General features: G+C 51.2%; 12 protein-coding genes and 1 non-coding gene across 15 annotated transcripts; 6 read left to right on the plus strand and 7 right to left on the minus strand.

Annotated features, from left to right (window-relative positions):
* Positions 1 to 216: 216 nt before the first annotated feature.
* LOC126324070 (ras-like protein rasG) lies at positions 217 to 1,761 on the minus strand. Its single transcript, XM_049994931.1, has 5 exons — positions 1,692 to 1,761; positions 1,381 to 1,553; positions 1,238 to 1,279; positions 826 to 975; positions 217 to 633 (listed from the first exon to the last, which is right to left on the minus strand). Exons 3-5 carry the CDS (start codon positions 1,263 to 1,265, stop codon positions 236 to 238), a joined length of 576 nt encoding a protein of 191 aa, XP_049850888.1. The 5' UTR covers positions 1,266 to 1,279; positions 1,381 to 1,553; positions 1,692 to 1,761; the 3' UTR covers positions 217 to 235.
* Positions 1,762 to 1,814: 53 nt separating this feature from the next.
* On the plus strand, positions 1,815 to 3,562 carry LOC126324067 (uncharacterized). Its single transcript, XM_049994928.1, has 4 exons — positions 1,815 to 2,177; positions 2,315 to 2,342; positions 2,412 to 2,578; positions 2,650 to 3,562. Exons 1-4 carry the CDS (start codon positions 2,029 to 2,031, stop codon positions 3,512 to 3,514), a joined length of 1,209 nt encoding a protein of 402 aa, XP_049850885.1. The 5' UTR covers positions 1,815 to 2,028; the 3' UTR covers positions 3,515 to 3,562.
* Positions 3,560 to 5,090, plus strand: LOC126324068 (peptide chain release factor 1-like). Its single transcript, XM_049994929.1, has one exon. It carries the CDS (start codon positions 4,017 to 4,019, stop codon positions 5,004 to 5,006), a length of 990 nt encoding a protein of 329 aa, XP_049850886.1. The 5' UTR covers positions 3,560 to 4,016; the 3' UTR covers positions 5,007 to 5,090.
* On the minus strand, positions 3,602 to 6,310 carry LOC126324069 (uncharacterized). Its single transcript, XM_049994930.1, has 3 exons — positions 6,143 to 6,310; positions 6,033 to 6,082; positions 3,602 to 5,855 (listed from the first exon to the last, which is right to left on the minus strand). Exons 1-3 carry the CDS (start codon positions 6,296 to 6,298, stop codon positions 5,207 to 5,209), a joined length of 855 nt encoding a protein of 284 aa, XP_049850887.1. The 5' UTR covers positions 6,299 to 6,310; the 3' UTR covers positions 3,602 to 5,206.
* Positions 6,311 to 6,387: 77 nt separating this feature from the next.
* Positions 6,388 to 9,852, minus strand: LOC126324054 (serine/threonine-protein kinase WNK4-like). Of its 2 annotated transcripts, none has more exons than XM_049994916.1 (4): positions 9,697 to 9,852; positions 9,461 to 9,571; positions 9,079 to 9,332; positions 6,388 to 8,949 (listed from the first exon to the last, which is right to left on the minus strand). In XM_049994916.1, the coding sequence occupies exon 4, from the start codon at positions 8,705 to 8,707 to the stop codon at positions 6,479 to 6,481; it is 2,229 nt and encodes a 742-aa protein (XP_049850873.1). In that variant the 5' UTR covers positions 8,708 to 8,949; positions 9,079 to 9,332; positions 9,461 to 9,571; positions 9,697 to 9,852; the 3' UTR covers positions 6,388 to 6,478. The 2 variants fall into 2 exon arrangements, with proteins under 2 accessions (XP_049850873.1, XP_049850872.1); XM_049994915.1 differs by having other exon boundaries at positions 9,683 to 9,852.
* An 83-nt stretch (positions 9,853 to 9,935) lies between these two features.
* On the plus strand, positions 9,936 to 11,633 carry LOC126324027 (eukaryotic translation initiation factor 3 subunit M-like). Its single transcript, XM_049994880.1, has 3 exons — positions 9,936 to 10,168; positions 10,404 to 10,536; positions 10,615 to 11,633. Exons 1-3 carry the CDS (start codon positions 9,973 to 9,975, stop codon positions 11,492 to 11,494), a joined length of 1,209 nt encoding a protein of 402 aa, XP_049850837.1. The 5' UTR covers positions 9,936 to 9,972; the 3' UTR covers positions 11,495 to 11,633.
* Positions 11,566 to 12,359, minus strand: LOC126324028 (glutathione S-transferase 4-like). Its single transcript, XM_049994883.1, has 3 exons — positions 12,315 to 12,359; positions 12,117 to 12,242; positions 11,566 to 12,032 (listed from the first exon to the last, which is right to left on the minus strand). Exons 1-3 carry the CDS (start codon positions 12,343 to 12,345, stop codon positions 11,566 to 11,568), a joined length of 624 nt encoding a protein of 207 aa, XP_049850840.1. The 5' UTR covers positions 12,346 to 12,359.
* A 2,609-nt stretch (positions 12,360 to 14,968) lies between these two features.
* On the minus strand, positions 14,969 to 22,145 carry LOC126324033 (probable sphingosine-1-phosphate phosphatase). Its single transcript, XM_049994889.1, has 7 exons — positions 21,816 to 22,145; positions 21,578 to 21,722; positions 21,372 to 21,458; positions 20,746 to 21,297; positions 20,517 to 20,669; positions 20,217 to 20,453; positions 14,969 to 15,002 (listed from the first exon to the last, which is right to left on the minus strand). Exons 1-6 carry the CDS (start codon positions 22,026 to 22,028, stop codon positions 20,251 to 20,253), a joined length of 1,353 nt encoding a protein of 450 aa, XP_049850846.1. The 5' UTR covers positions 22,029 to 22,145; the 3' UTR covers positions 14,969 to 15,002; positions 20,217 to 20,250.
* On the plus strand, positions 14,981 to 16,363 carry LOC126324038 (ubiquitin carboxyl-terminal hydrolase MINDY-1-like). The gene is made up of 6 exons (XM_049994894.1): positions 14,981 to 15,132; positions 15,200 to 15,223; positions 15,299 to 15,420; positions 15,494 to 15,594; positions 15,665 to 15,731; positions 15,825 to 16,363. Exons 1-6 carry the CDS (start codon positions 15,027 to 15,029, stop codon positions 16,320 to 16,322), a joined length of 918 nt encoding a protein of 305 aa, XP_049850851.1. The 5' UTR covers positions 14,981 to 15,026; the 3' UTR covers positions 16,323 to 16,363.
* Positions 16,385 to 16,495, minus strand: LOC126324072 (U6 spliceosomal RNA). The gene has a single exon (XR_007559830.1). It is a non-coding gene; the product is annotated as a U6 spliceosomal RNA (small nuclear RNA).
* On the plus strand, positions 19,386 to 21,796 carry LOC126324042 (uncharacterized). Of its 2 annotated transcripts, XM_049994899.1 has the most exons (4): positions 19,486 to 19,657; positions 19,718 to 19,793; positions 19,857 to 19,907; positions 19,986 to 21,796. In XM_049994899.1, the coding sequence occupies exons 1-4, from the start codon at positions 19,486 to 19,488 to the stop codon at positions 20,182 to 20,184; spliced, it is 498 nt and encodes a 165-aa protein (XP_049850856.1). In that variant the 3' UTR covers positions 20,185 to 21,796. The 2 variants fall into 2 exon arrangements, with proteins under 2 accessions (XP_049850855.1, XP_049850856.1); XM_049994898.1 differs by having other exon boundaries at positions 19,386 to 19,657; positions 19,857 to 21,779.
* Positions 22,138 to 23,428, plus strand: LOC126324037 (tRNA N(3)-methylcytidine methyltransferase METTL6-like). Its single transcript, XM_049994892.1, has 3 exons — positions 22,138 to 22,434; positions 22,502 to 22,589; positions 22,675 to 23,428. The coding sequence occupies exons 1-3, from the start codon at positions 22,146 to 22,148 to the stop codon at positions 23,309 to 23,311; spliced, it is 1,014 nt and encodes a 337-aa protein (XP_049850849.1). The 5' UTR covers positions 22,138 to 22,145; the 3' UTR covers positions 23,312 to 23,428.
* On the minus strand, positions 23,426 to 25,058 carry LOC126324032 (uncharacterized). The gene is made up of 2 exons (XM_049994888.1): positions 24,578 to 25,058; positions 23,426 to 24,519 (listed from the first exon to the last, which is right to left on the minus strand). The coding sequence occupies exons 1-2, from the start codon at positions 24,878 to 24,880 to the stop codon at positions 23,443 to 23,445; spliced, it is 1,380 nt and encodes a 459-aa protein (XP_049850845.1). The 5' UTR covers positions 24,881 to 25,058; the 3' UTR covers positions 23,426 to 23,442.
* Positions 25,059 to 25,199: the final 141 nt, after the last annotated feature.

Genomic DNA, 25,199 nt, shown 5'->3' on the forward strand with positions numbered 1-25,199 from the left:
GTTGTGTTGTCGAAGCCAGGCGGTTATTTCGTTCAGCTTGTTGAATCTACGAGTTGTGAGGGGTTGAGACAAGCTGGGAGGGCCGCCAGGTGTAGGGGCACACGGATTCGGTTGAGTGAGCCTATCGAGTGTGTGTTCTTCGCAAGCAGATGGAGTCATGGTGTTAGGAATGAAACAGAATTGACGGTTATAACAGAATTTTTTTTTAAAATCGTGTCTTTATTTTAAGGGTTTTTTAGAAGAGAGCACATTTTTTAATGACGTTGCCACTGCCTCTCTTGGTGCTGACTTTGGCGCGAACACCCATATCTGATCTTCGAATTTCACGGACTAGTTCGAAGAACGCTTCCTCTACATTGATTCTGTTTTTTGCGGACGTTTCAAAAAAGGGCGCGGACCAAGACTTAGCGAGTTCCATTCCTTCTGCATTGGATATTTGTCGATCTTGCTCCAAATCGCATTTGTTCCCCACAATGACGATGGGCACATTGTCTACATCCTTTACTCGACAGATTTGTTCTCTAAAGACACTTATTTCATCAAAAGATGCCCTGGAGGTGATGGCGTAGGTCAAAATGAAGCCCTGACCGGTACGCATATATTGGTCGCGCATAGCACTATATTCTTCTTGTCCTGTTTTTGCCAAAAGAAGACAAGCGTGTCAGAGAAAGAGAGAAAGGATCTGCGTCCCGGACTTCTCAGAAAAAATTCCAGCAAGAAAAAAAACCCCGCAAGGGACGTCTCGCGAAAGGAGGACATCACAAAAAAAGCCTTCTCTCAAGCGTAGAGATGGATCCCTTCCTCTGCCTGGAGAACATGCCGTACCTGCCGTATCGAGTATATCTAAGAGACAGGTTTCATCGTCGATTGTTACTTGTTTGCGGTAGCTGTCCTCGATAGTTGGATCATACTCATCGACGAAATGATTTTGAATCAGCTGTATGGTCAGGGCCGACTTCCCCACGCCACCGCCACCTGTATGAGTGAGATACACGTTTCAGGTCGACGAAAGAGAAAAAAAAAAAAAAAAGAAGCGGCACATGTACGCGGCATAAGCGATTGAGACTATTCACGGAAGCACCCAACTATTCCACTAGAATCTTCACCCCCTCTTGTGATCGACCCTCATGCAACTCAGGATTCGTCTGTAGATGTCTCGAAGAATCCTGTTCATAATGAGCCTTGAGAGAGGCGTCCGACACCGTATATACTCCAGAAAAATTATTCTTGAACGTACCGACAATTACCAATTTATATTCAGTCATAGAAAAGAAATATGCTAGGAAAACCCAGGCACGAAGGGGTACGTGGCCTCGAAGTGAATGAAAATTTTAAAAGGAGTGACCGAAAAAAAAACCTAAATTTTTGTCATACACACACGATCTGTTGTATAGAACTGAAATCAACGCCTTGCACATCTTCTTTGCGTAGAATTCCACCGAATCCAGTACTTCATGAGTCGTGCGCGGTCTAGAAAAGTATTCTTGCGTGGGCGCTGCCGATGTCGTGTTGTTGCCCGTCCTCCGGGCTAAGCACAAAAAAAATTTCAGACACTCAAAAAAATCGGTCAGTTTTTATTGACGAGGGAATGCTGAGATCCATCAAGTTCATAGTTGGTTTCAGACGACGAAGGGCTTCATTCTGTGGATTCAGCAACATGGAAAAAATGATTAGAGAGTCTATTTTCGTACCCGCGTGTGATGTCCAACAATTCTCTCGTGTCCGTCAGGAACTCGGACATCGTCCCCTCTGAAGGTCGAGTGCGCATCAAAAGCAAGTGAAGACACACAATTGGCGCCAAAATTCATGATGCGATCTGATGGGATTCAAAGTCGAAACGTACACTACACGGGAATGCGCCTTCCGTGTACGTAGCGCAGATACGATGCCCTGGCGGTCGCCGACCGTGCACGAAAAGATTTCAAACTAGTCGAGGTCACGTAGACAAAAATTTGCTCTATGGTCTCATGCGTGCTTTTTTTTTATTTCGGGCAACGATAAAACGTTATTTTTCTCAGCCCCTCACAAATGAAACAGTCGGTGTCACTAGCCGTGCTAGTTCTGTGTAGCATCCTGGCGTTTGCCTGGTGTGGAAACGTCTTAGAGTTAGATTCAACTAGTTTCTATAAGACATTGGCAGAGAATGACCATGCGCTGGTGAGCTTTTATGTATCCTGGTACGTTCGACGATGCCCAATCGAGGTCGGTTGAGACAAAATAACTCGAAGCGTTCGAGCTCAAAAGTCGCTGAGGAAGACATAAAAAATGCCCTTCTTTTTTTTTTTCAATTGACATGTGTCATCAATTTTGACAGGTGGAAACATTGGGAGGTTCTAGAACCGGTACGAACGAGAGGAATTCAGTCAGTGCGCTCGAGAAGACGAAACTGACCACGTGCGCGCGAACAAAAGGAATACGAACAAGTTGCAAAAGCGCTCAGAAGCGAAAACTTGGTTGTGGCAAAAATAGACACAGACAAATACCCGGATATCAGAGACAAATACCCGGATATCAGAGACAAACATAACATCGAGCAGCACCCGGTCGTCAAACTCTTCTCGAAGAAAAATACGTTAGAGTACGCTCGAAAAACACAAATAGCTGCATTTTTGAGCTAGACATTTTGACAGGTACTTTTGTGCATTGCAGGTATGAAGGCGATTATTCCCATGAGGAGATCGTGTCGTGGGTAAAGGAGAAAATATTTGAGTCGAAGGAAGAAATATCCGAGGGAACTTTGGTGACGTTAACTGACAAGAACTTCGATTCCGTCGTGTATGGGAAGTCCAAAAACGTTCTTGTTGACTTTTATGCCCCCTGGTGCGGTTATTGCAAGAGGTTGGAGCCCATTTGGCGAGAATTAGCGAAGAAGGTTTCCAATAAGGACTTCGTGGTCGCGCAAATCGACGCAGATAAATATAGAAGAATTGCTTCAAAATACGAAATCAACTCCTACCCAACTATCAAGTTATTCAACAAGGAACATGAGAAGGGATTGAGGTACACTGGTGCGAACACCATCAAGGCGCTATCTGAATACGCCCAAGGGATCATTTCAAAGACGTCCAAGATCAAGGACACATTCGGCGCCGCAGCTCAAAACACTTATGATGCAGCTCAAAGCACCTATGAAAAAGCCTCCAACAAGACCAAGGAGACTGTCAGCACCGTCAAGGGTGCTATCAACGGCACCTTCAACAAGGGCCATGACATCTTGGCGAACGTGTCCGAATCCATACAAGAAAAATTTCCAGAGATTATCAAATCCATGAAGGAGTACTACCGCGAATACTCTGGAAAGCTCACGGAGGATCAACGAGCGATATATGACAAAGTTTACACGAAAATTATAGAGCATTTGGAAAAAAACCCGGAACGCATCAAGGAAGAGTTGCAAAAACTTAAAGAAAAAGGGTTTGACAAGCTGATGCAATACATACCCACCTCGGAGATCATGAATGCACTTCAACCGTTAGTTGCAAACTTCGACACCGAAGAATTAGACGAGCTTTGAGAAGTGGGGCCATATATATAAATAAAAAATTCAGAGGGATTTTTTTCATTTTTTTTCGCACTTATGTTGCGACGTGTGCTACGTAAGTAAAGCAAAGAGGGCGGGGGTTTGTATTTATTCGTAATCGTTTTTTCTTGGGAAGAGATCACTGACATGTGTGTCTTTATCGGACAGAGCGGAAGACGCAGAGTCATGTACCTCCTGTGCTTAGGAGGAGGCAGCAATATGCGTCGGTCGGAGATCTAAGTATGGGTGCTGGTTTTTTTTTATTTTTGTTTGTTTTTGTTGCTGACCCGGAGAGCGCGTTGAAGGGAAGCCGGAGCTTCGAATCACACCCAAGATTCGAGCGGCTATGCAGGCGAAGGTGGAAAGATATCGGTCTCTGAACGAGAAGCTTCAAAGAGAGGTACGGTCGTAGAGGAGCTCCATCGAAGAAAAGGAAGGGGGACTAAGGAGGTGTGCGCGAAAGGTGGTTGGTCCCAGCCCGAAGGGGACAGCGGAAATGACGAGGAGCCTGAAGGAGGAGGTGGACATGATTGAAGAATACGACAGACAGGTGAAGCTAGCGGAAGAGTTGAAAAAGTTGGCGAGCGACGCCGGATCATGTGCGGAGTTGCGCGAGATGGCGGAGCAGGAATACGGAGAGGTTATGGGCGGTCTTCGCGACTTAGAAAACAGCTTGTTACTAGGGTTGTTGCCGAAAGATGCAGCGGATGAAGGGTCGGCGATTATAGAGATTCGTCCGGGAACCGGGGGATTGGAAGCTGGGCTATTCGCGATGGACATGTACAAGATGTATCAGCGCTACGCACAGAGAAGGAGTTGGTCGTTTGAGACGTTGAGTTTGACAGAGAGCGACGTCGACGGGCTGCGCGAGGCGACCGCGTGCATCAAGGGTGATCGGGCGTATGGTATGTTGAAGTACGAGGTGGGCGTTCACCGCGTTCAGAGGATACCGGAGACGGAGACGCTGGGGCGCGTTCATACAAGCACGACGACGGTAGCGGTGTTGCCGGAGGCAGAAGACATAAACATAGACCTGCGCCCGCAGAACCTGAGAATTGAAACGAAGAGATCCTCGGGAGCGGGAGGACAGCACGTAAACACTACGGACAGCGCCGTTAGAATTACACACATTCCTACGGGAATAGCCGTGTGTATACAAGACGAGCGTTCTCAACACAGCAACAAGCAAAAGGCGCTAAAGATTTTGAAGGCGCGTCTCTACGATTTGGAGCGGACTAGGCTGTCGAACCAGCGCGCCGAGAGTCGGAGGTTGCAGATTAGGAGTGGCGACCGTCACGAGCGCATTCGCACGTACAACTTCCAGCAAGACCGCATCACCGATCACCGAGTTGGGCTTACGCTTCACGGAATGGACCGAATGATGAACGGGGAGTACCTGGACGCGTTTATAGAGGAGCTGATGCTGGCTTCTCAGGCGGAGGCCCTGGAGGGTCTGTGCTCGGACATGAGTGCCAAGAGTTTTTGACAGGTGAAAAAAAAAAGTGTTTTTGTGCTAACGGCTAGGTTTCTCCTCACCTGTCAGCGCGCGAACGGCGCGGACTGGGCGATGGCGTGTGGCGCCCGTGAGTGGGAGCGGGTGCCGACGCGAGGGGGTGCGCGAGCCGAAGAGGGGTGGGGGGGGGGAGAGAGGTGGATTGGAAGAGCCGAGAGAGGGGGGATGGGAGTTCAGTGGTTGCAAGAGGAGAGAACGGCTTGCTTCCAAGCGAGAATTCGGCTTTCCTCGGCGGCGCGGTCTTTTCGGGAGGTGGGGGAGATGGCCTGGTGGGGCTCGGGAGAGGGGGCTCGGGAGTTGGGAGAGGGGGAGGGGAGGGGAGGTGAGAGCGGGTGGGCGTCGTCGTTTTGTGGTTTGGTGAGAGCTGTCAAGGCGACGCGAGGAGAGGAGCTGGGGGTTGGGGTCTTGTGGGAGGGTCGGGAGGGGCAGTGGCGCGGGTGGAGTTTGGCGACCCTTTTCATGTCGGAGTAGACGCTGTCCCAGGAGCCGGAGCGGGAGGAGTCGACGTGGAGAAGCAGTGAGGGTGGGAGTTCGAGGGAGAGTTTTTCGTGGGCGCAGACGACGGCGGCGAGGATTGAATGGTCGTGGTTTCTGTAGAGAACGAACAGGTCTAGGTTGTAGCACGAGCGTTGTCTGTAGCGGAGGTAGAGGGAGAGAGCGGCGTCCTTTACGGAGGGACAGCCGAGTTCGTCGCAGAGATAGGAGATGGATTGTCGAGGGATGTCTAGGAGGTTGCAGACGAGGTCGAACGTGGTGCAGTAGGTGCGGTTGGTGAACCCGAAGAGGTGGATGGCGAGTTGGAGGTCGAAGGAGAGGCGGAAGCTGGAGAGGAGGGGGCGGAGTGGTGAGCGAGAGGGAGTGGTGAGCGAGAGGGCGCCACGAGTTGGGAGGGAGGGGCGTGGTGGAGGCGAGAGGAGAGTTTTAACGGAAATCAGGTTGAAAGAGAGCCGTTTTTTTTTTTTTTTGTTTGTTTGAGCGATGTTCGAGTAAGAGGCGTACCGGTTGCAGGAGAAGTGGGCGCAGATGCAGTAGGCCTGCTCGAGAAGGTTCTGGGGGGGGGGTTAGGTGGGGGGGGTGGGTTTGGTGTGTGTGGGGGGGGGGGGGCTTACGGATTTGCTGGGCTGCTTGAAGCCGTCGGGCCCCATGGAGGCGTGTATTTTGTACTTCACGGAGCGCATGAGCGAGACGGCGGTTTTCTGGACCCTCTTGTCGGAGATGCGGAGGCTGTCGAGGACTCGGAGGTAGACGGCGCGCTCGGTGGACATGGCGACGAGGGGTGGAGTGGGGAGGGGGGGGGGTCGAGAGAAAAAGACAAACGAGCAAAAAAAAAAAAAAGAGACGGACCGGGGGGGGGGAAAATTTTTTTTTTTTTGCGTGTATTTGGGTACAACGTCCCCGCGTTCTTGCAGGTGGGTGTCAAAAATGGGGGGGGGTCGGCGGGGGGGCTAGGGGTTGCCGTTGGGCGGAAGGACGCCGAAGTAGGGGTCGCTGGCGCCGGTGGAGGACGGCATGACGACGTCGCCGAACGGGGTGGAGATGAGGTCGAGGGGGGGGGGAGCAAGAGGGAGGGAACAGCTGTCGTATGGGGGGGCAGCGGGTCGATGAAGCCGAGGGGGTCGGGGGGGGGGAAGGGGGTGGGGTGAGAGGAGGAGAGGTTGGAGGGGGGGAGGGGGAGTTGGGGTTGAGAGAGAGAGGAGAGGGGGTCGAGGCGACAGGGGGGAGAGGAGGCTTGGCTGATGGCCTCGTCGTAGGAGGTGAGTATGTTGTTGGTGGACGGGGGGGGGTTGGGAGAGTGGATGGAGGGGTTGCTGGTAGGAGGGGAGGGAGTTGCCGCCGTTGAAGGCGCGGAGGGCGGCGTCGAAGGTGGAGGCGTTGACTTTGGCGACGTCGCGGAACGGTTGGAGTTCGGCGGCGGGAGCCAGGTCGATGGGAGCATGGTGAAGCGAGCAGGAGGGGGGGGGGGAGAGAGGGTGGTCGAGGCAGTGGTGGATGGCTGTTTCCAGGAAGGGCTCCTTGAGTCGCTTGGGCTCGGGTAGCTCGGGCTGGGAGATGGGATGTGGGTCGCCGGAGTGCAGGTGGAAGGCGTGCTTGAGGTGGGGGTGTCGCTGGTAGCGGAGCGACCCGGTTCTGGGCGGCTTGGACAGGCTGTCGTGGCCCTCCGAGGGCCCGGTGGGGGACTCGGTCACGGAGAGGTTGATGTAGGGAAGGGAGTAGGTGGCCAGGTTCAGAGCGAGCAGGCCGTTCAGTTGGACGGGGACGTCGGGAGTCGGGTTGAAGAAGGGCGCCTGCTGCTCGTCGGCCGGACGGGACGACGGGTCGCGGGATTGCAGCGACGCTCCGGGCACCGGTATGTCGACGATGGAGGTGGGGTGCCTGGTGAGCAGGGGCGAGTCGGAGACGTCGGCCGGTGGCGCTTGAGCGGGTCGGTCGCGGACCTGCGCGGCGGGAGGGCCCAGGTGGGCGCTCGGCGCGGCGGCGGTGTTTTCGGCAACGAGCAGCGGCGTAGGGTGGTGCTGAGGCGCCAAAAGGTGCTTGGAACTGAGGGAAGAAAATGGATCGTGGCGGAAGTGCATCAAGTCACTGACCAAGCCGTCCGGCTTGGGAGACGAGGTGACGGCAACGCTATTGACCGCGGGCCGGTCCGGCCGCTCGTGGCCGTCCGGGGGCGCGGGCGACTTCCGCGGATCCTCGATCCTGAGATACTCGTTGACCTTCGACTCGATGCAATGACGAATCATGTCGACCAACGACTCGGACAAGTGCAACTCGTGCACCATCTCGACCGCCACGTCGAGCGGCGTGTCAACGTGCAGGTAATATTCGAACTCTATAACCGTGGAATGGGGCTCCACGCCCAGATGAAGCGCCAAATTCAAATACGGCGCGTCGCACGGCGGGGGCGCCGCGCCCGGCGACGAGGCCACGGACACGTGGGGCATCTGCGCCTCGACCTGCGCGCCAACCTCCTGCGGCAGCGAAAACGAATCCCTGTGCTCCTCAACCACCTGGGACGGCTGCGAAAACGCCGCAACCGCCCCCAACACCTCCTCCGGCGGCGTCTGGTACAGCACGGAATTCATGAACTCGGAAGACGACGTCGGACACGCCCTCCTCGGCGGAATGGTTATCGGCGCCGACGGCACCACCGGCGGCGAAAACGACACCCTCTCCGACTCCGTCGGCACCTTAGACACCTCCACCTCAAACGCCCTCTTCTCCTCTCCCAGCTCCACCGGCCTCCTCATCGCCCCCACGTACGACCTCTGCTGGCCCGGCGCTCCCAACTCCTCCAACTCCTCGCTCAAGGGCAACAAGGACTGCACGTGCTGCTGCGCCTGCATCGCCTCCAACTCCGCGTCGCTCCACAACTCAATGCTCCTGTTGTTCGCCTCGTCCTCTATGTTCTGCAAAAACGCGTGCTGCAGCAACTCGCTCGACGACTTCCTCTGCGCCGCCGGCTTCAAACACTCCAAAATAAACCCGTATATCGACGGGTCCTTAATCCGACTCAACGCCCTCGGCTTCTGTCCACTTGACACCTTCTTGAAAATCTGAGCCGGATTCGTGCACTCGGAAAACGGGTAGTCCAACGTAATCATCTCCAACAAACACATGCCAAAAGCCCATATGTCCACCTTCTCGTCGTACTGCTCCTCGTAATACTCGGGCGCCATGAACTCCGGCGTCCCTATCACGCTCAACCGGTTCTCCGCGAAGCTCAGTATGTTCGTCGCCAAACCCAAATCACCTATCTTGATCACGCCCGTACTGCCGTTGATGAACAAAATTGTCGCACTTTATGTCCCGATGTATTATCGGCGGGTCGTGCGTGTGCAAATACTTCAACCCCTCCAATATCTGCGTGCACCAACTCTTGAGCACCTTGAGCTTCACTCCCTTTGCCTTATTCACAAACCTAATTCACGCGCAGAGGGAGAAAAACAGACTCAGCACTCGTTAGCCCGTGCCACTACACGCTCAGCAACATGCTCATCCCCCCCCCCCAAAAAAAAAAAGCGAGAGACAGACAGATAGAAGACCGTACTGACGCAATGTTCCACTCGTCATGCACTCTGTTATGAACGCCACGTGGAGCTGCCGCTCGTCCACCCAAGCCGCCCGACACACCAACACGTTCGGGTGATTCAACGAACGCAGTATCGTTATCTCCTTCCAAAGCTTCTCAAAATCCGCCTGCTCGTCCACGCGTATCTGATTCCACGCCACCTCTATGCCCAAATCCCTGTCAAACGCACGGTACACCACCTTGTACGCCCCTCGACCCAGCTCGTCGTCAAACTTTGCGAACAACGCGCGCGTCAGCCCAACGAACACCCCGCCCCTCTCTCCCCCCACCCGCAAAATCACCGCGCCTACACACGGTGCACACCCGCATGTCGGCGCGTCATGCCACCGCGCCCACGTACCCGGACATATCTCCCCGTCGGGTCGACATCCTTGAACTCGCTCATGTATTATCTCTGTCACACAAGAAACGCCGGAAGACAGTACCGGCCACACTTCAACTGTCTCGGGTACTGCCCGCGCAAAAAAACGTCAGCGCCTCTCCCTCGCTCGCTCCAGCCGCCCCCTGCCTCCGCGAATCTGCGAACTTCGCCGTCCGAAAAACCCCCGAAAAATTCACATACATACAAATATGTACCTCTTATTCTGCGTATCTCTCATACACACGCTCGTCTATACAATACGTCGCTACGCTACTCGCGCTCAAAAACGTGCTCCCTGAAACACTGTGCGTCTCTTTCGTTGGTCTCATATACCTGCGAACGCGGATCCAGACATATGTATATCGGCCAGCATAAAGCGGTGGGTGAGAAAAATGGCCAACTGTTCCTGGTGCTGAACACAAAATAAGCAACTTTTTTTTTTATAGACACATTTCTTGTGCGCCGGACACCTCAACTCCTCTTTATGCGCAATGTCGGTGTACATCGACCTGGCCCCCAGCCATGAACAGCTCGCCGAAATCGCGCAGCTCATCGACACGTGCGGCGGCAAGGACTCAAAAATAGGGGTGTCTTGCCAAAAACTCCTGGGCCAGACCAGGGAAAAAGAAGCCATCCACCTCATCCTAAACAACATGGACACCGTCTGGATCAACGACAACGATAAAGGTGCGTGAACCGCGAGCCACCAGGCGATCTACGCCGTCATGATAATACGTGCACACATACATACGTGTGTATGTGTTACACACACACCGCCCTCCGCGAAATGCATGCCGCCCCCTCCTCCGCCGTCAACACGGAGCAGAAGCCCCGTAGACCTGGACGCGAGGCGAGCCAGCGAGGAAAAACTTTTTTTTTGGTGTACTGACCCCCCTGATTACAAAAATTTACTGTGGCAAAGACGTCGAATGCTTCTTCGCTCTGCTAATGTCTCTGCTCGTTAGGTCGGGACACGAAAGACTAGAAGAAGCCAAAGAACCCCTGACGACCACCCTAGCCCAATCGACCGACCGAGCGCCTCTCCGTCTATCCATGTACGAGATTGTCTCTACTCTCTTTTTTTAATCCAACTCTCCAAATCCTAAAAATCCTAAAAATGTTCTCTGTTCAAGCCTGAGCTACATCTACAACTCCTACAACTCTCCGGAATGGCGAATTCACTGGTTCAAGGCCATCCTCAAATTTTGTCTCATATCCAATCAATATGTCGCGGTTCCTTCGCTCATCGAACAGATGGACAGACTGTTCTGCGAGACCTCTGCAACAACTCAGCAGCAAAGAGATGTCTACTTTTTTGTCATGCAGCTCTCCGATGGATCTCCCTACCTGTCCAACATCCGACTCAAATGGCTGCAAACGTTCGACGATGAGGACCTGAACTCCATTCGACAGAACGCAGAAGTCTGTGATATCATTCAACGAGCCGTACTCGCTCATATTGCAGACACCAATTATCTGTTCGAGCCCGTCTACATATGTAATGCCGCCAGACTGCTCCAAATCGTCAACCCGCCCTTGTACGAGCTACTAGGCATCCTCACCAACGCCACCGTGACTGAGTTCGAGACGTTTGCAGAAGTTCAAAAAAATTTTTTTCAGAACAACGAAATTCTCTCTAAAGACTTTGTCCTTCACAAAATGAGAATCTTGACGCTTCTGTCATTGGCCTATACTTCTGACTGCATCCCGTACCATGCCATCTCCGAGAGTCTACACGTGCCGGTCGAAGACGTCGAGTCTTGGATCCTGGAGACCGTCAACACGGGAATTTTGAATGCAAAAATTGACCAAGAAAACCAGGTCCTCTTGGTCTCCTATGCGCTTCAGCGAGAGATTCAAATCGCTCACTGGCAGTCCTTGAAGGACAAGCTTATCATGTGGAAAGAAAACATTCAGTCTATGGCACGAGTTGTCAAAAACGCCCGCATGCAAAAGTGCAGCGGGCAACAGGATGGCTTGATGCCGCAACAAGACGGCGGGCAGGTTCTTTGAGCGATTCTCGCGAAGCGGAAATGCGCGCGTGTATCAGTGCCGTCTTTTGGCGTTTATTAAAAAAAAACCTGTCAAAATCTCTTTCCAGATGCACAAAAAGATTTGATTTTTGGCAGTTCGGAAATATGAGAATAGTGAAGCCCTAGAAGTAGAAATTCATCAAAAACGACTCGGAGTACATTTGATTCCGGACTCAGAACTCTTTCTATTGAATCCAGAGCAGATTTCAGTACAATATCAGCGTAAGTCAGCCGGTTGCCGACCAAATAGGGTGTGGACAGATGCGACAGCGCCTCATTCATTTCTGCGAGACAGGGCTTAATCTCCTTTTGAAAATAAGCCTGTTTGATTTGTCTCATGGCCACGCTTTCCTCGCCCTCCCAATCTGCCCTCCATAGGTTTTGCAACAGATTGTCGCACTCTTCATTCCACATATCGCATAGCGCCTCCTCCTCTGGAGTTTCACCGGACAGGTTGAACCGGTGCGCCAGGTAGCGCGTGATGCAGTTATGGTGGTGCAGAGTCAAGTGGCCGTCCTCTGCCCGACGGGTGGGAGACGCGAGCGTCGGTCAGTGTTGCGTGTGTATGAGTGTGTGTAGGTGGAGATAGGGACGAGACATACCGAGCATAGGAATGACTGAGAAGGTGAGTTTTGGTTTGATGAGGATGAACTCCGCACCGGTGATGTTTACTTCGACGTATGGAGTACCGGACTGGGCGAGGATGAGGCGAATTGCGTCGCAGCAGCCTCGAGGGAGAAAGGGAGTAACGGTTAGGAGTCTTCAGGGGAGAGGGAAAGGTGCAAGGGGGTGAGGCGCACCTCTAGCATGGTAATAAGTTAGCTTGAGCATGAAGAGGCTGAATGGGCGAGGAATGGAGGGAAGAATGAGTAAGGGGTGACGCGTACTCTTTTCGGATTTGACCGTTTTTTTTTGGCGTTTTGCAGGTTTTGAATGTCGTCGATCTAAAAAAAATAGTGTACAATTGAGGTGCGAAACAGAGACAGATCAGCGGGTCTGTTTTCAGAGGGCGATCTTCGCTCGCAGAAGTGGCTGGTCAGAGAAGAGGGAGATGGTGGTGATGGGACTCAGATCGAAAATAGGACGGGCGGAGAAAGTGGGGCGCCAAGAGGGGCGCGCAACTTAGATTTGAGGAGAGAATTTGACGTTTTCGCTATTTTTTGAGAATTGACAGACAGATGGATTTGATCGATTTTGTGGGTTTCGGCCATATCGTTCGCGTTGGCTTTTGCGGAAACACCAACTGTTGGAGCACCGAATTCCCACCGTGAGAGTGAGGTGAGGTTTAGTCGAGAAAGAGAGGAGGGGAAGAGAGAGGCATGTGCGAGGAGCTGTCAGAGTCAAATAAGGCGGTCACGTACGTTTGGGGAGCAGTGCTTGCAAGTTCGACGAGGGGTGCAGGGCGCCGTGGATGGGGCGCGGCGAGAGGTGTCGAGGGGGGGGGGAGGGGCGCGGAGAGAGGGGATGGCCAGGCGTGTGTACGCAATGTGTGTAACTGACGAGTTTGAAGGGAGATCAATAGTTGTTCCGCGGACAGGGAGTCGAGTGACAGTTTTTTTACGGTTGCGTGCCCTGACTTGGCGGGCGCGGATGAGGTGGGGGTGGATGGTGGAGAGAGTAGGGTGAAGGGGGGGTTGGCGGTGAAGGGGGGGTTGGTGACGAAGAGGGGGTTAGAGTTGAAGGGGGGGTGGGAGCCGTTGTCTCTGTTTCGAGATTTGGACAGAGGGACGGCTAGGAGGCGTCGCATGAGCGATATGAGGGGAAGGGTGGGGGTGAGTGAGTGGGTTGAGCTGAGCGGTTTGTCGATAGGTCGCCGGGGAGTGAGTTTAGAGTGGTGGATGGGGACTATGAGGAAGGCGCCTACGTCGGGGGGGACGTACAAAAAGGGGGTGATAGTGGTGGTACAGGCTTACTTTAGAGCATATTTAGAGAGGATGGAGATGAGGAGGCAGCTGGAGAAGAGAGAGAGGCAGAGACGGTTTGCGCTGGGAGAGATATTACATTCGGAGCGTCGATATGCGGAGTATTTGGATTTGATCGTGACTCGTTTCAAGGGGCCGCTGTCGACGAACAGGCTGTTGAGCGAGGAGGAGATATCGACGGTTTTCATGAATTTGGACGAGATTTCGCAGTTGTCACACGAATTTTTGAATGAGTTAGAGGAGTTGTACGAAGACATGATTATGATCGGACACCGGCTGGGCATGTTGTTCTTGAAGATGGTGCCGAAATGGTTTAGCTACGTGCATTTGTGCAATGGGTTCGACGCATCGTTGAGGTTGATAGAGAAGTGCAAGAAGGAGAGGAAGGCGTTTCGGACATGGATAGAGAAGGCGGAATCGCATCCTTCGCTGAGGAATTTAGGACTGTTAGACTACATGATTGTGGCGCCGAAGAGGATACCTCAGTATTGTCTGTTGCTGAGTGCCGTGGAGAAGTGCACGCCAAAGATGAGTCGGGATTTCAAGTCGATTCAGCTTGCGAGACAGATGGTGGCGGAGTTGGCACAACACATCAACGACAGCAGAAGAATATTCGTGAATTTGAAGAGAATTAAGCAAATTCTCGAAGCGTTGGTGGGGAACGTGCCGGACATTCGAGATGGGCGTCGAGAGCTGCTGTTAGAAGAGATTGTTTGGAAGAGAAATATGAATGCGAAGAACGCTCTTGACGAAAAAAAGGTGGATTATAAAAGACACGCCAGGAAATGTCGAGCTTGGCTTTTTTCTGACTGCATTTTATTCGCGTCCATTTCCAACCGGTTCGATAAACTCATTTATCTGTCTGGGACTCGAGTTGCCATAGACTCGAGCCACCTTTGCATCGAGCTTTGGAGTACCGCCTCGTTAGAAGCGTGCGTTAGCTTTTCTTTCATTTCGAGCGAAAAGGCCGAAGAATGGCACGCTGCCATAGTTCAAGTGATCCAGTCGCCCCATGTGAACCTGGTCGCTTCGTTGGGAGGAAACCGCTCGATTCAAAGCAAAACCCTCAAGCAAGGGTACTTGTACAAGCGCCGACGAAGACTCAAGGGCTGGTGCAGGCGCTGGTACGTCCTCGAACCCGGACTACTATGTTATTTTAAGTCGAGTAGAGACGCTCTCAGACACGCCCCAGAACGCGGATGCATCGAGCTTCGAGTCTCCTGTCTCAGAGAGCGCCAAGATTTATCTGACAGGTCTAGGAGGAAATTTGTCTTTGAGCTAAATACGCACGAATGCTATTTTCTCGCCGCAAAAACGGCAAAGTGTTGTGCGGAATGGCTCGAAGCCATCGGTTACGCCTCTCATTTCGACCATTTTCGCCAGTCCTCGGACCCAAGCACGGGCGAATTCACGGCGAGCTAGTGCTGTGCAACCAGAAAAAAAGCATCTTCGCCCCTCTTCCCCTCCTCGTTCGAGCGCGTACATCTCTCCCCTTTCAAGAAAAAAGCAGGTCCAACTTGTTCGCTCTTGTCGTACTTTTTTTTTTTTTTTGTCCATTGCACTTCTCTCTCCCTGTTCAATGAGGAGCCCATGCACGCGGACTCTCCAGCTGTGCCAGACGGGGACACCTTCTACGAGCTGAAGGAGATCTCCTTCAAAGGAGCCAAAAAGCGCATATGCATGCAGCGCGAAAACGGTACGCATGATTTTGTGTAATCATTTACTGAGGGACACAACACTAACTATCGTTCTGCGCATTCAAGGTCCATGCCCGCTTTTGGCCATTTGTATCCTTTTAACTTCCGCACCCCCCCCTCTCGCCTCGACCTCCGCTTACCTCCTTAACCGACTAAACCACGAAGCCAACGCTCTGCTGTTGAGGGGCGACATTTGCCTGAACACGGACTCCTCAGCCGCATCCTCAGAGTGTTTGCTAAACGCCATCATCAACCACATGATAGAACGGTGCAGTAAGGTCGAAGGCGTAAGTCTCGTTGGAGAGGGCGCACACGTCCGCAGACTCTTCCGCGACTAACGCATTCCATCGGCACATACAGTCTGATCCTGTCAAAAAAAACAACCTAGTACAAATCGAGATGGCCATGAAAACCGTACAAAAGTTACAAACCGGCTTGTGCGTCAACATCCAGTTCAAAGAGTATGTGCAGAGCTTCGTTCCCGCGCGCTCCATCGCGCATCTTCACTGACCGCCCTAAACCCTTGTACAGCGTAGACAGTTTCGAGTTTACATCAGAGAGCGAGCTATTCGACTTGTGCGGGTTGACTTTGTACCACGTTCGTTTTTTTTTTTTGAATGTGTAAGATGAAAAAGAGGGACTAACTTTGGCAGCTCTCGCGTGTCCGTCTACCCTCCCTTTTCTCTCTTAGGGATGGATTCCAGACGTTGATGATCCTGACAGAGACCTAGTCCTATCTAAGGGCTCCTACAACGCGCTTGTTGAAGCCATCGTCACCATGGCCGATTCCTCGGTCGAGCCTGACGAGAGCAAGGCTGAAGTCGTTCAGCGGCTCCGCCGGTGGCTGAACAACAACGTATCTCAGCTCACCTTCGAGGGAATCCATCTTTTGTGCAAGAAGCTCGGCGTCGGCGAGATTGGCGTTTTTTTTAGAAACAATCACTTTTCGGTTATCACAAACCAGAACCACCGACTCTATCTTCTAATCACTGACCAAGGATTCCAGCATTACAAAGACATAGTTTGGGAGGACTTGGACACCGTCTACGGAGGCTCGAATTTTTACGACTCGAACTTCGAACTCTTTGTCGATCGCACAGCTGAGTCCAGTGAGGGACAACAAACCGCCCGTACTCTGGTCAGGCAGCAAGAGAGGAAAAGGAGGTGGCACTCCTGTGTCCTCAGTTGATGAACGCTTCAATAAAGTGACCGAAAAAATAATTTTTTGAAGGGTGTATACTGAGCTAAAAAAAATATGTGTGAAGTTACTCGAATTTGTCGTCATCCATACGCTGGGACGAATGCTAATCTTCTCTGTATCTTTTCCAAGTTTTATTTTATGTCTGTGGGCAAGCCACAGACAGGAGTTGGTAGAGCGACTAGGATATATATATAGTTTATTTTCGAAAACGGAATTAATTATGGGATCGTTAAGCTCTCTTTTTTTTTTGCAGTCTTCACCAGTCAATGGTTTTTGAGAGTCGCTGAGGTGACGAATGTTTCCGAGCGTACGTCGCCTTTTGTCGGAGTACGGTTTGTCGGACACATGCACGTCATGGACGGCGAGCGGTCCGAGGGGTCGTTTGCTGAAGGGTGATGTGTTGAAGTACATTCGAGATCGTGGATTGAAGCCGATTGGCGAGGGAGGACGAAATGAAGGCGTTGACGAAGAGAAATTAGATGGGTTCGCAGATTTGAAGGTGAGCAACATGCGTCGAGTTATTTCAGAGCGCTTATTGAAGTCGAAGAGGTCGATTCCACATGGATACTGCACAACAAAGCTCGAAGTGGACAATTTGTTGGATTTAAGAAAGACGCTCAACGCAACTTTGACAGAATCGAAGTTGTCTATAAACGATTTTTTGATTCGAGCGGCTGCGCTTGCGCTTCGTCAAGTTCCTTTAGCCAACACGACGTGGGACAGCTCGAAGCAATGTGCAATCGTATCGAAAGACGTGGACGTGGCCATAGCGGTCGCTCTAGATACAGGGCTCATCACGCCAATTATTCGTGACGCAGACAAAAAAAAAATCTTCGATGTCTCCGCTGAAGCAAAATTGCTCATCAGGCGAGCCAAAGACAAGAAATTGACTCCTGAAGAATACCAAGGCGGCTCCTTTTCCATAAGCAACCTTGGCATGTATGACATAGAGCAATTCTCTGCCGTCATAAACCCTCCTCAAACAATGATCGTGGCAGTCGGAAAAATTGTTCCCGACGTCGTCATCGACCAATCAAGTCTGGTCGTCAAGAACCGCATTCACGCCACGCTGTCGTACGATTCGAGAGCTATCGAGGATTCAACAGCGTCGCAGTGGCTTACCGAATTCAAAAGGGTAATAGACATGCCGTACTTAGCTATATAAAATTGCAATTTTTTTTTGTCACAATTTTCAGACGTTCTATCCAGTTTGCATCATACAAGTTCAGGTACGCGTCATCCAAAACCGTCAGCGACTCTTCTAGGCAGAGTATGATGAATTAAGTAAAAGGTTTGATATGTTTTGGTCTGCGCCGCAGGTCGGAAGATAGGTCTTTTCCACTAGCGCTTAGAAACAGACGAGTTTCTTCCGTATTTGAATGTTTAAAGGGAGTGGAAAACAAAAAAAATCTTAGACCTCAGAAAAAAGACCTTTTTTGCAATAAAAAAGGGTGTCATTTCCTCTGAGATAAATCAATGACCGTTTATGTTCCGAAAACCTGCGGCTTTATCCGCCTAAGCATGAAAACAATTAGAAAACCTGACTCTCCCACCAGTTGAAAAAAAAAAAAAAAAAATAATTCAAAAAACTAATTTTTAATTAAAACCATGTAGATTGGGTAAAAAACGACTGGAAGACGCAGAAATCCACGTTACTCTCCTATCTGCTCCGATTCGAGCTTCGTAAACGTCCGATAAAGCACCGACCGCGCATGGCTGAAACTCTCAAAACATTGGGTAATGCAAGAGCGGTCCTGACCCGTTAAGGCCTTCATATGATTTTCAACGCATTTATCAAAACACCTTGATCTGTTCATCAGTCCTCTCTATCCTCATCAAAAAAAAAAAAATTGCACATACATCGGAAAGTATTTAGATATATTGTAGCGTATGAACTCCCCCGCCATCAAATTCTCCAGACTTTTTGCCACGACGCGAGGTCTGACATCTTTGCTGTTTTGAAGGCGCTCCAATTCTTCGGTGTCGATGTCAATAGACATTTTTTTAATACAGCCAATCTGTCACAAAACAATTTAAATCTTTTTTTTTTTATTATCACCTACATCTTTTTTTTAAGCGTCCAAATCCTCTTTGAAGAGACGCAATTCCCTCATGGATTTTTGCTTCCCGTTTTGCAAAAGATATACACAACTCTCGTCGATCAATCCCTTCAAAAAAAAATCAGCTCCCACGTTCTGCACAGCGGCGACTCGAAATTCTCTCCCTCCAACGTACCGACCATTGGTGGAGAATGAACTTCCCCAAACTATCAACAATCATTCCTTGAATCAGTACTTTATCCTCTTCCTTCGAAATTGTCGAGCTGGCAGCAAAATGCTTTGAAAACAGCCTGGACGCCTCGTTCAATTTAATTCCGAAGCTAGAAAGACCTGAAACGCAGGTAATATGCTTCTTCTTGGTCCTGGCAACCGTAGAAATGACTACCTCGCGTGGGGGCTCTCTCTTGCCCTTTCTAGATGTGTCTTTTTTTTTTCTTTTAGAAAAATATCCTGTGCAATTTTTTCCCCTTTTCCCCCCTGCAGGGCGTACCTTCTTGTATAGAAACCGACTTGATTCGGCTAGACAAAGACTCTTCTTCAATGGCCTTACGTCAGAAACTTCTCATCAAACGCTCAATGCAACTTTTTCTCTTCGCCCGTACCTTCTTTGCCAGCGTTTCCTTCATCCTGCCCCGCATGACTCTTCCTGCGGGACTCGCATTGAGGCCACTTTTCCGTATACCTACAATATTCTGGCGGTAACGTGCAAACTTTCACGGCAGCGCGATAAAAAAAAAAAGTCGAGGTGGTTTAACAGTGTCGCTCTCTAAATAGACGTACGAAAAAAAAGTCAGACGCCTTCCCTACGAACCAGGACAGTAGTCGACCTTCAAGGGGTAAATCGAGCCCTCGACAATCGAATCGGATTTGTCGTCATTCTCGGACGAGTCGAGCTCTCTTCCTTCCATCTCACGAAAAAATTTGGTAAATCAGAAGGAGATAATGTGTGGGGACATCTGCGACAAAAAAATGTCAAATCCACTCGGCACGCAACTTGCTCTCTAGACACGCCATCTCTCTCTCCCTCTCCTCGTCACTTGCGTCCCCTTCCTCTCCATCTTTCTAGACACTCCGATGCACTCACCGCACTAATGAACCGTCAGGTGCTCTTCCAGCAAAAAGAAGACCCGACGTCCGTGTTGGATGACAAAATCCCATCCACGGAAATCTACCAGTGCGCCAACTGCCTGAAAATCATAGGTGACTCCTCCAGCACCGCCCTGTCAAACCAAGAGCAAAGATGGGTGGCCCTACACGACTATCGTACGCCAAAAAAAAAGAGAAAAAAAAAGCTTAACCCTTAACCTCCTTTTTTCTCAACAGCAACATCCAATAATGAACCACTCATCGTCACGGTCAGACAGGCCGAAACATCCATGTCTGGACAAGATGCAGGCTGGTCCGTCCCTCACTCACTAATCATCCACACATCTAATGGCATACAGCACTGACACCCCTACAGCACCTATTACCCATTGCGATGCTCAAACTGCGGCCAGACACTAGGAAAAAAGTACCTCACCACGACCAACGACTTTGACCTCATCAGAAACCGCCTCACCATAAATCTGGACCACATCTCCGTCTATAGGTGTACCCCCCCCATTCGCACTTCGCTCTCGCCGAACGCGACTCCATCGACCGACGAACACCGCATATCCAGCATAGAGCTAGACATAGTGAAACTGAAAGACTTCTGCGTTGTCATCAATGAGCGTCTCGAAAAAGTTGAACTGTTCATGAACGAGCTTCTGCAGCAGATACTCGATATCGCCAACGCGAGAGACTAAAATCTACTTCTAAAAAAAAAACGACTGGGAACCAGTCTAGAAAGGCCCAGAAGAAGCGTATGTACATCAGACAACAAGAAAACCCCTTGAACAATACTTCCCTAAAAGGCCGAGGCAATTCAGGCAGAGAGGAGCGAAGTACGTCAACACGTATCCGGCCACAATGATCGCTGCACAACCACTGACGAGCTTCGTGTCCTTGTGCACACTGCTATCCACGATCGGGTCGAGTCGACGCTGAGACTGCCACTGCGGATGGTCGAAATTATCTGAATAAAGCGCGTCAGTTTTTTTTCCTCACCTGTCAAAAATTGTGTCATGCGCGCGCGAACCTAAAGGTGCGAAGGAGGGGATGGAGCACTTCTTGTGAGCATATTTCAGGCGGCTCCAGATCTCACGAGCGGCTGTCCACCGGAATAGGCAGGCGAACAAGAGATAAAGCAGTAGTCTTGACAAGCTGTAAATGGCGAACACTACCACCAAACCTTAGATAGAAGAGCGGCGTCAGCATCTGTGGGAGGTCGTGGCCAGCGGAATGGCCTTCTTTTTGGATGAACGTACCGACCGCGGTCGTGCTGAGCGAAAGCGCGAACCGGAGAAGCCGCGCGGAGACCGTGCGAGCGATGAATTTGGCTAACTCTCCAGTACAAATTTCACTAGTAAAAAACCGTTGCCAAAAAAAGTTACTGTACCGCCGAACGTGTCTGTTCATGCCGAGCACGACGCCATAGGCCAGACATAGCAGGGCCGCCGAGTTTTTGTGCGACGGGCTGGGACGCACGGATCTAGGATGAATAAGAAGAATTACTGTAAACACCAGTAGAACGACAAAGGGAGAGTACCAACTCTCCGACAAAAAAGTGCTAAAAGAGCGATGTGTTTTGATCCAGACAGAAAAAAAGGTAGCGCCTATCAAAAGCCCGGCTATGACGTCCACATGGGAATGTGCGCCCAAATACATTCTGGACAAAACCATGCTGATGATGTACCAAGTGATTACGACTACGGCCAAGTACTGAAGTCTGCGCTCGACGATCGGCTCCCAAAACCAGTACGTGATAAACAGGGACATGTTTACGGCGTTGGTCGTGTGTGTAGAGGGTATGCCATAATCTGTAAAGGAAAAAAGTGTCAAAGTCTGAGCATTGCCAATCTCGAACACGAGCGCCTCGCGGCCTTGCACGCACCTTCCAATCTCTTATGTACCCACAGTGCCGTGGGAGGCGGTCTCGGGAGGGCGAAAAAGTTTTTCAAGAAATTACCCAGCGTTGTACCTACAAAGACAGGTGAAAATGTCAGTTTCTCTGGTCGTCAGGTGAAAATGTCGGTCTCTCTGGTCGCGCGGCGCCCAAAGCGCTAGGTTTTTCGGACGCAACGCGCCTCGTGCGCTTACCGAGCGTCAAAAGTAGCAAGTAGAGACTCCCGAACTCTGGATCCACCTGCCAAATCAAATATGGCAAAAGACAGTTATAAAGCGCTCTCTCGCCAAGTAGCGAGTAAACGACAAAATAGGCGTCTCTCCATGGGGATCTCCATCTCTGCGAGCCCCCCACACGCGGCCATTTCAATGTAAATTAAGTCAGTCGTACGGAAAACATGACTAGTTTCATCACAACGCCGCGCTTTCATACCTGAATGTAGCGAATTATGTGCGTCGCGAACGCCACTTGATGCCAGAGATACACTTGAAATGCCTTCAGACGCGCGAAGCGCAAGGGCCTCTTGTCGAATGTGTCTTGCTCGTCGTCGAACCTGAACCCCGCTCCCTCGCTTACTTTGGTGTTCTTGTCCGGTCCCCACATGACGTCCGGCTCGTCTGGTTCGCTCCTAGAATATTCAGCCATTTTTTTGACTCAAAGCATCAAAAAGAACGGCCGTCCGTTTAAAATTAACGCCACACCCTTCGCCTGTCACTTTTTTTTTTTTTTTTGGCGCCTTTTCGCTTTTAGCAGCTCGTCGACATGTGTGCCTCTTCGTGCAGCCCCTGCGACGTCGTTCGCGAGAACTATCAGACGAGACGCGCGCGCCGTATTGAGGCGACAAGCGCCAGCGAAAAGAGTAACAGCAGAATTCGTGGCGACGGCGTTCGTTGGCGAGACGCGCACTCCGAGTTCGTTCAGGGCGCGGCGTGCCTCATCGAAGACCAAAAGACAGAAACGACGTGGGAAAATACGTCCTGGGATGAAATCAGGAAGGCCGCATTGGAGCTGGCGACTCGGTCAGTGCCGACCTTGTCAGACGAGGTCATCGGTACGTCTTCGTTCGACGCATATCTCGAGAAGCGACCAATGCCACTAAAGTGCACGTCAACCGCCAGAAGGACACATCCTCGAAGCTGCAGCCAAATGGGACGGCTTCTACGACGCTAGAGGATCTCGCTTCTTTAAAGATAGAAGCTATCTCGGGTACGTACAAGGGTCGGGAAAAGGTCAAGGGACGGACCTTTCTTTATCGCCAGTTGAGAGACTACAACCGCTATACCGCATTCAGCCGTGCCTTCTCCGAGCTGTGTGTATCCGGACACCAACAGATGCCTCGAGCCATGGAAATAGGGTGTGGTGTGGGAAACAGCTTGTTCCCCCTCCTCGAGCTGAATCCGCAGCTGTTTGTCTTCGCCCTCGACTGCAGCGCCAAGGCCATCGAGCTGTTGAAAGACCGCCTGCGCGAGGAGCACTCGGACAGAGTCCGCGCGTTCGTGTGCGACATTTCTCGAGAAGAAATCCCCGAACGAGAAATTGTGTCAAGCAGCGTCGACTTCGCCACCATGATCTTCACCCTCTCAGCGATAGCCCCTCGCCAAATGGACTGCGCCCTAAGCAACGTCAATCGGAAGCTCAAGGTTGGGGGACTGGTCTTCTTCAGAGACTACGGACTGTACGACATGACACACGTGAGACTCTTCGCAAAAAAAGCCCAAAACCAACTGGGGGAAAACTTCTACAAACGAGCAGATGGCACGTTCAGCTACTTCTTCTCTGTTCCGCTCCTCCGCGCCCTGTTCGAGAAAAACGGATTCGAGACGCTGGAATGCGACTACGATGCGCGCACGCTGCTTAATCGCAAGAGAAAAATAAAAATGGACAGAGTTTGGATACAGGGCAAGTTCGCGAAGGTCAGGAATGTGTGATCGTGATGCACGCCTCAAATCAACCTCGCATCGCGCACCCTGCGCGCATTCCCAGACATCTAACAAAAAGACCTCAACCATGTATATACAAAAAAAATAAAACTTTGTACCCAAACACGCCCCCACCTCGCTCAGTTTCGAGGACGATAACTCGCCTGAGAACCTTCCTCGACGTTCAAAACAAACTTCAGCACCAACGACGAAATAATCCAATTCTTCTCCATGCTGAGCGTATTGACTTTCGACTCTCTGCCGTCCGCGGACCTCTCTACCTTTCCCCCTCTGTCCATGCTATGCGGACCCGTCATCTCCGATACTAAAACGGGCCTGTACACCTCCTTCCACAGCCTCTGGTACTCCTCCGCAATACCCTCTCGAACGCCAATAATTCTGCAACACACACTCGCCTTCAACTGCTCCTCTATCACCTCCGCCTTGTCCAACATGACCTGGCTCACGTACAGCCTCCTCATTGCCTCGTAATCGCCGTTCAAGAAGGCGTCGCGACTGTCCAAATGAAAGCAGGGCGGAATCAACAGCTTGCCGCCGTACCACGCGTTGGGAAACGCGTCCAGCGTTCGGTACTTCTTGATGTACCAGTACAACCCACAAACAACATAATGCAAAACAACCGCCCTGTCGTCAAAGCGGAACCGGCTCATGTCGAGGCTCTTCGCGTCCAAAATGGACGTCTTTGACCTGTCGCGAGAGCGTGTGCTCTTCCACCCGTGCACGCCAGAGGGACGAAGGCCGCGCCGCACGCGAGCCGACGACTTCCCGTTGTCGTACGATATCATGTACTGCCCCCTAGTCGTTCTAGAGGTCCAAAAAAGCACCGCCCGAGAAGTCACCTGATTAAACTCAATCGAGCTTATGTGCCTCCTAAACAGCGTCACGCATGAAAAGTAATCGCCAATCCGCTCGCTGTCCGGGACGCCCTCAAAATTCAAGTAGGTAAAAGAGTCGAGGCCCTTCAGCGAGGAAAAATGCGTCTGTAACGTGCACGGGGGAAAAACATAAAACAGCTCGTCTGAGTCGAGATGCAAAACCCAGTCCACCGCATCCGAAACCGCTCGCTCGATAGCGTATTCCGCGTTGAGCTGCTGGCGAACCGGAACCTCGGTCTCATATATGTGATGAAACGTTTCAAAGGAAGCGAGGGGACGGTAAAAATGCTCCACATCTGTTAACGGACGATACACTCGAATCTTTCCGCGGGCGTTACTATTTGACGCAAAAAAAAAAAAACCGGGCTCGCCATCGTACCGTTGCGTGACTTTGATACCTCATCGCGATTTCGATAGACGCATCTTCTGGATCGTCGAAAAACAAATAAAAAAACCTGATTCCAACGTGCAAATGCCACACAATCCAACTCTCCAATGTATACTCCGGACCCCTCAGAGTGCATATAATACCCACCTTGATCGGAGGCTCCATGAGTCTGCTATGAGGTAGTGAAAACAAAAAACGCACTTTTTTTGATATAGCACGCAGCCCGCCTCCCCAGCGAGTTGGCACGGCCCGATCCAAAAAGCCTGGAAATGGAATCTCAGCGTCTGTAGTCATTGCACGCAAGACTGCGGGTACTGCAACCTGAAAACGCGCAGAGAAATCCCCTATTAAGACGTCCTCACTCAAACACCTGCCGAAAACGACAGTCGGGTCTACCGCTTCCAGCGAAAGCCCCCCGTGCGGAGAAAGTCCTGCCAGCCACTCGCGCTCCCTAGACCCGCTGTACACAAACCGTACTCTGACTAACACAAAGGCGAACAACACTGAAACAGCCAAAGAATTCAAAACACTCATAACGGCTACTTTTGACAGGAGTTGCTGGGCCGCTAAGAATAGCACGTTTGTGTAGCACTCGCAGTAACAAGAAAAATGG

Source organism: Schistocerca gregaria, unplaced genomic scaffold, assembly GCF_023897955.1.
Source record: "Schistocerca gregaria isolate iqSchGreg1 unplaced genomic scaffold, iqSchGreg1.2 ptg000883l, whole genome shotgun sequence".
NCBI lineage: Eukaryota > Metazoa > Arthropoda > Insecta > Orthoptera > Acrididae > Schistocerca > Schistocerca gregaria.

Bases quoted from the DNA above. Each gene is read 5' to 3' on its own strand.
- LOC126324070 (XM_049994931.1), bottom strand. From the start codon at position 1,265: ATGACTGAATATAAATTGGTAATTGTCG. The intron at 976-1,237 runs GTACGTTCAAGA...TCACTCATACAG, and splicing joins ATATAAATTGGTAATTGTCG to GTGGCGGTGGCGTGGGGAAG. The intron at 634-825 runs GTACGGCATGTT...TGGCAAAAACAG, and splicing joins AGATATACTCGATACGGCAG to GACAAGAAGAATATAGTGCT.
- LOC126324067 (XM_049994928.1), top strand. From the start codon at position 2,029: ATGAAACAGTCGGTGTCACTAGCCGTGCTAGTTCTGTGTAGCATCCTG. The intron at 2,178-2,314 runs GTACGTTCGACG...CAATTTTGACAG, and splicing joins GTGAGCTTTTATGTATCCTG to GTGGAAACATTGGGAGGTTC. The intron at 2,343-2,411 runs GTACGAACGAGA...CGCGAACAAAAG, and splicing joins ATTGGGAGGTTCTAGAACCG to GAATACGAACAAGTTGCAAA.
- LOC126324068 (XM_049994929.1), top strand. From the start codon at position 4,017: ATGACGAGGAGCCTGAAGGAGGAGGTGGACATGATTGAAGAATACGAC.
- LOC126324069 (XM_049994930.1), bottom strand. From the start codon at position 6,298: ATGTCCACCGAGCGCGCCGTCTACCTCCGAGTCCTCGACAGCCTCCGC. The intron at 6,083-6,142 runs GTAAGCCCCCCC...CCCCCCCCCCAG, and splicing joins TCAAGCAGCCCAGCAAATCC to AACCTTCTCGAGCAGGCCTA. The intron at 5,856-6,032 runs GTACGCCTCTTA...CCTCCTCTCCAG, and splicing joins GCCCACTTCTCCTGCAACCG to CTTCCGCCTCTCCTTCGACC.
- LOC126324054 (XM_049994916.1), bottom strand. From the start codon at position 8,707: ATGGCGCCCGAGTATTACGAGGAGCAGTACGACGAGAAGGTGGACATA.
- LOC126324027 (XM_049994880.1), top strand. From the start codon at position 9,973: ATGTCGGTGTACATCGACCTGGCCCCCAGCCATGAACAGCTCGCCGAA. The intron at 10,169-10,403 runs GTGCGTGAACCG...ACTGTGGCAAAG, and splicing joins GATCAACGACAACGATAAAG to ACGTCGAATGCTTCTTCGCT. The intron at 10,537-10,614 runs GTACGAGATTGT...TCTCTGTTCAAG, and splicing joins GCGCCTCTCCGTCTATCCAT to CCTGAGCTACATCTACAACT.
- LOC126324028 (XM_049994883.1), bottom strand. From the start codon at position 12,345: ATGCTCAAGCTAACTTATTACCATGCTAGAG. The intron at 12,243-12,314 runs GTGCGCCTCACC...TTCTCCCTCGAG, and splicing joins AACTTATTACCATGCTAGAG to GCTGCTGCGACGCAATTCGC. The intron at 12,033-12,116 runs GTATGTCTCGTC...CCCGTCGGGCAG, and splicing joins CTCAGTCATTCCTATGCTCG to AGGACGGCCACTTGACTCTG.
- LOC126324038 (XM_049994894.1), top strand. From the start codon at position 15,027: ATGCACGCGGACTCTCCAGCTGTGCCAGACGGGGACACCTTCTACGAG. The intron at 15,421-15,493 runs GTAAGTCTCGTT...CGGCACATACAG, and splicing joins GGTGCAGTAAGGTCGAAGGC to TCTGATCCTGTCAAAAAAAA. The intron at 15,595-15,664 runs GTATGTGCAGAG...ACCCTTGTACAG, and splicing joins GTCAACATCCAGTTCAAAGA to CGTAGACAGTTTCGAGTTTA.
- LOC126324042 (XM_049994898.1), top strand. From the start codon at position 19,486: ATGAACCGTCAGGTGCTCTTCCAGCAAAAAGAAGACCCGACGTCCGTG. The intron at 19,658-19,717 runs GTACGCCAAAAA...TTTTCTCAACAG, and splicing joins GGTGGCCCTACACGACTATC to CAACATCCAATAATGAACCA. The intron at 19,794-19,856 runs GTCCGTCCCTCA...ACACCCCTACAG, and splicing joins TCTGGACAAGATGCAGGCTG to CACCTATTACCCATTGCGAT.
- LOC126324033 (XM_049994889.1), bottom strand. From the start codon at position 22,028: ATGGCTGAATATTCTAGGAGCGAACCAGACGAGCCGGACGTCATGTGG. The intron at 21,723-21,815 runs GTATGAAAGCGC...GGGGGCTCGCAG, and splicing joins ACATAATTCGCTACATTCAG to AGATGGAGATCCCCATGGAG. The intron at 20,670-20,745 runs GTACGTTCATCC...CTTCTATCTAAG, and splicing joins GCTCAGCACGACCGCGGTCG to GTTTGGTGGTAGTGTTCGCC.
- LOC126324037 (XM_049994892.1), top strand. From the start codon at position 22,146: ATGTGTGCCTCTTCGTGCAGCCCCTGCGACGTCGTTCGCGAGAACTAT. The intron at 22,435-22,501 runs GTACGTCTTCGT...GTCAACCGCCAG, and splicing joins CTTGTCAGACGAGGTCATCG to AAGGACACATCCTCGAAGCT. The intron at 22,590-22,674 runs GTACGTACAAGG...TACCGCATTCAG, and splicing joins AAAGATAGAAGCTATCTCGG to CCGTGCCTTCTCCGAGCTGT.
- LOC126324032 (XM_049994888.1), bottom strand. From the start codon at position 24,880: ATGACTACAGACGCTGAGATTCCATTTCCAGGCTTTTTGGATCGGGCC. The intron at 24,520-24,577 runs GTACGATGGCGA...GCCCGCGGAAAG, and splicing joins GGTATCAAAGTCACGCAACG to ATTCGAGTGTATCGTCCGTT.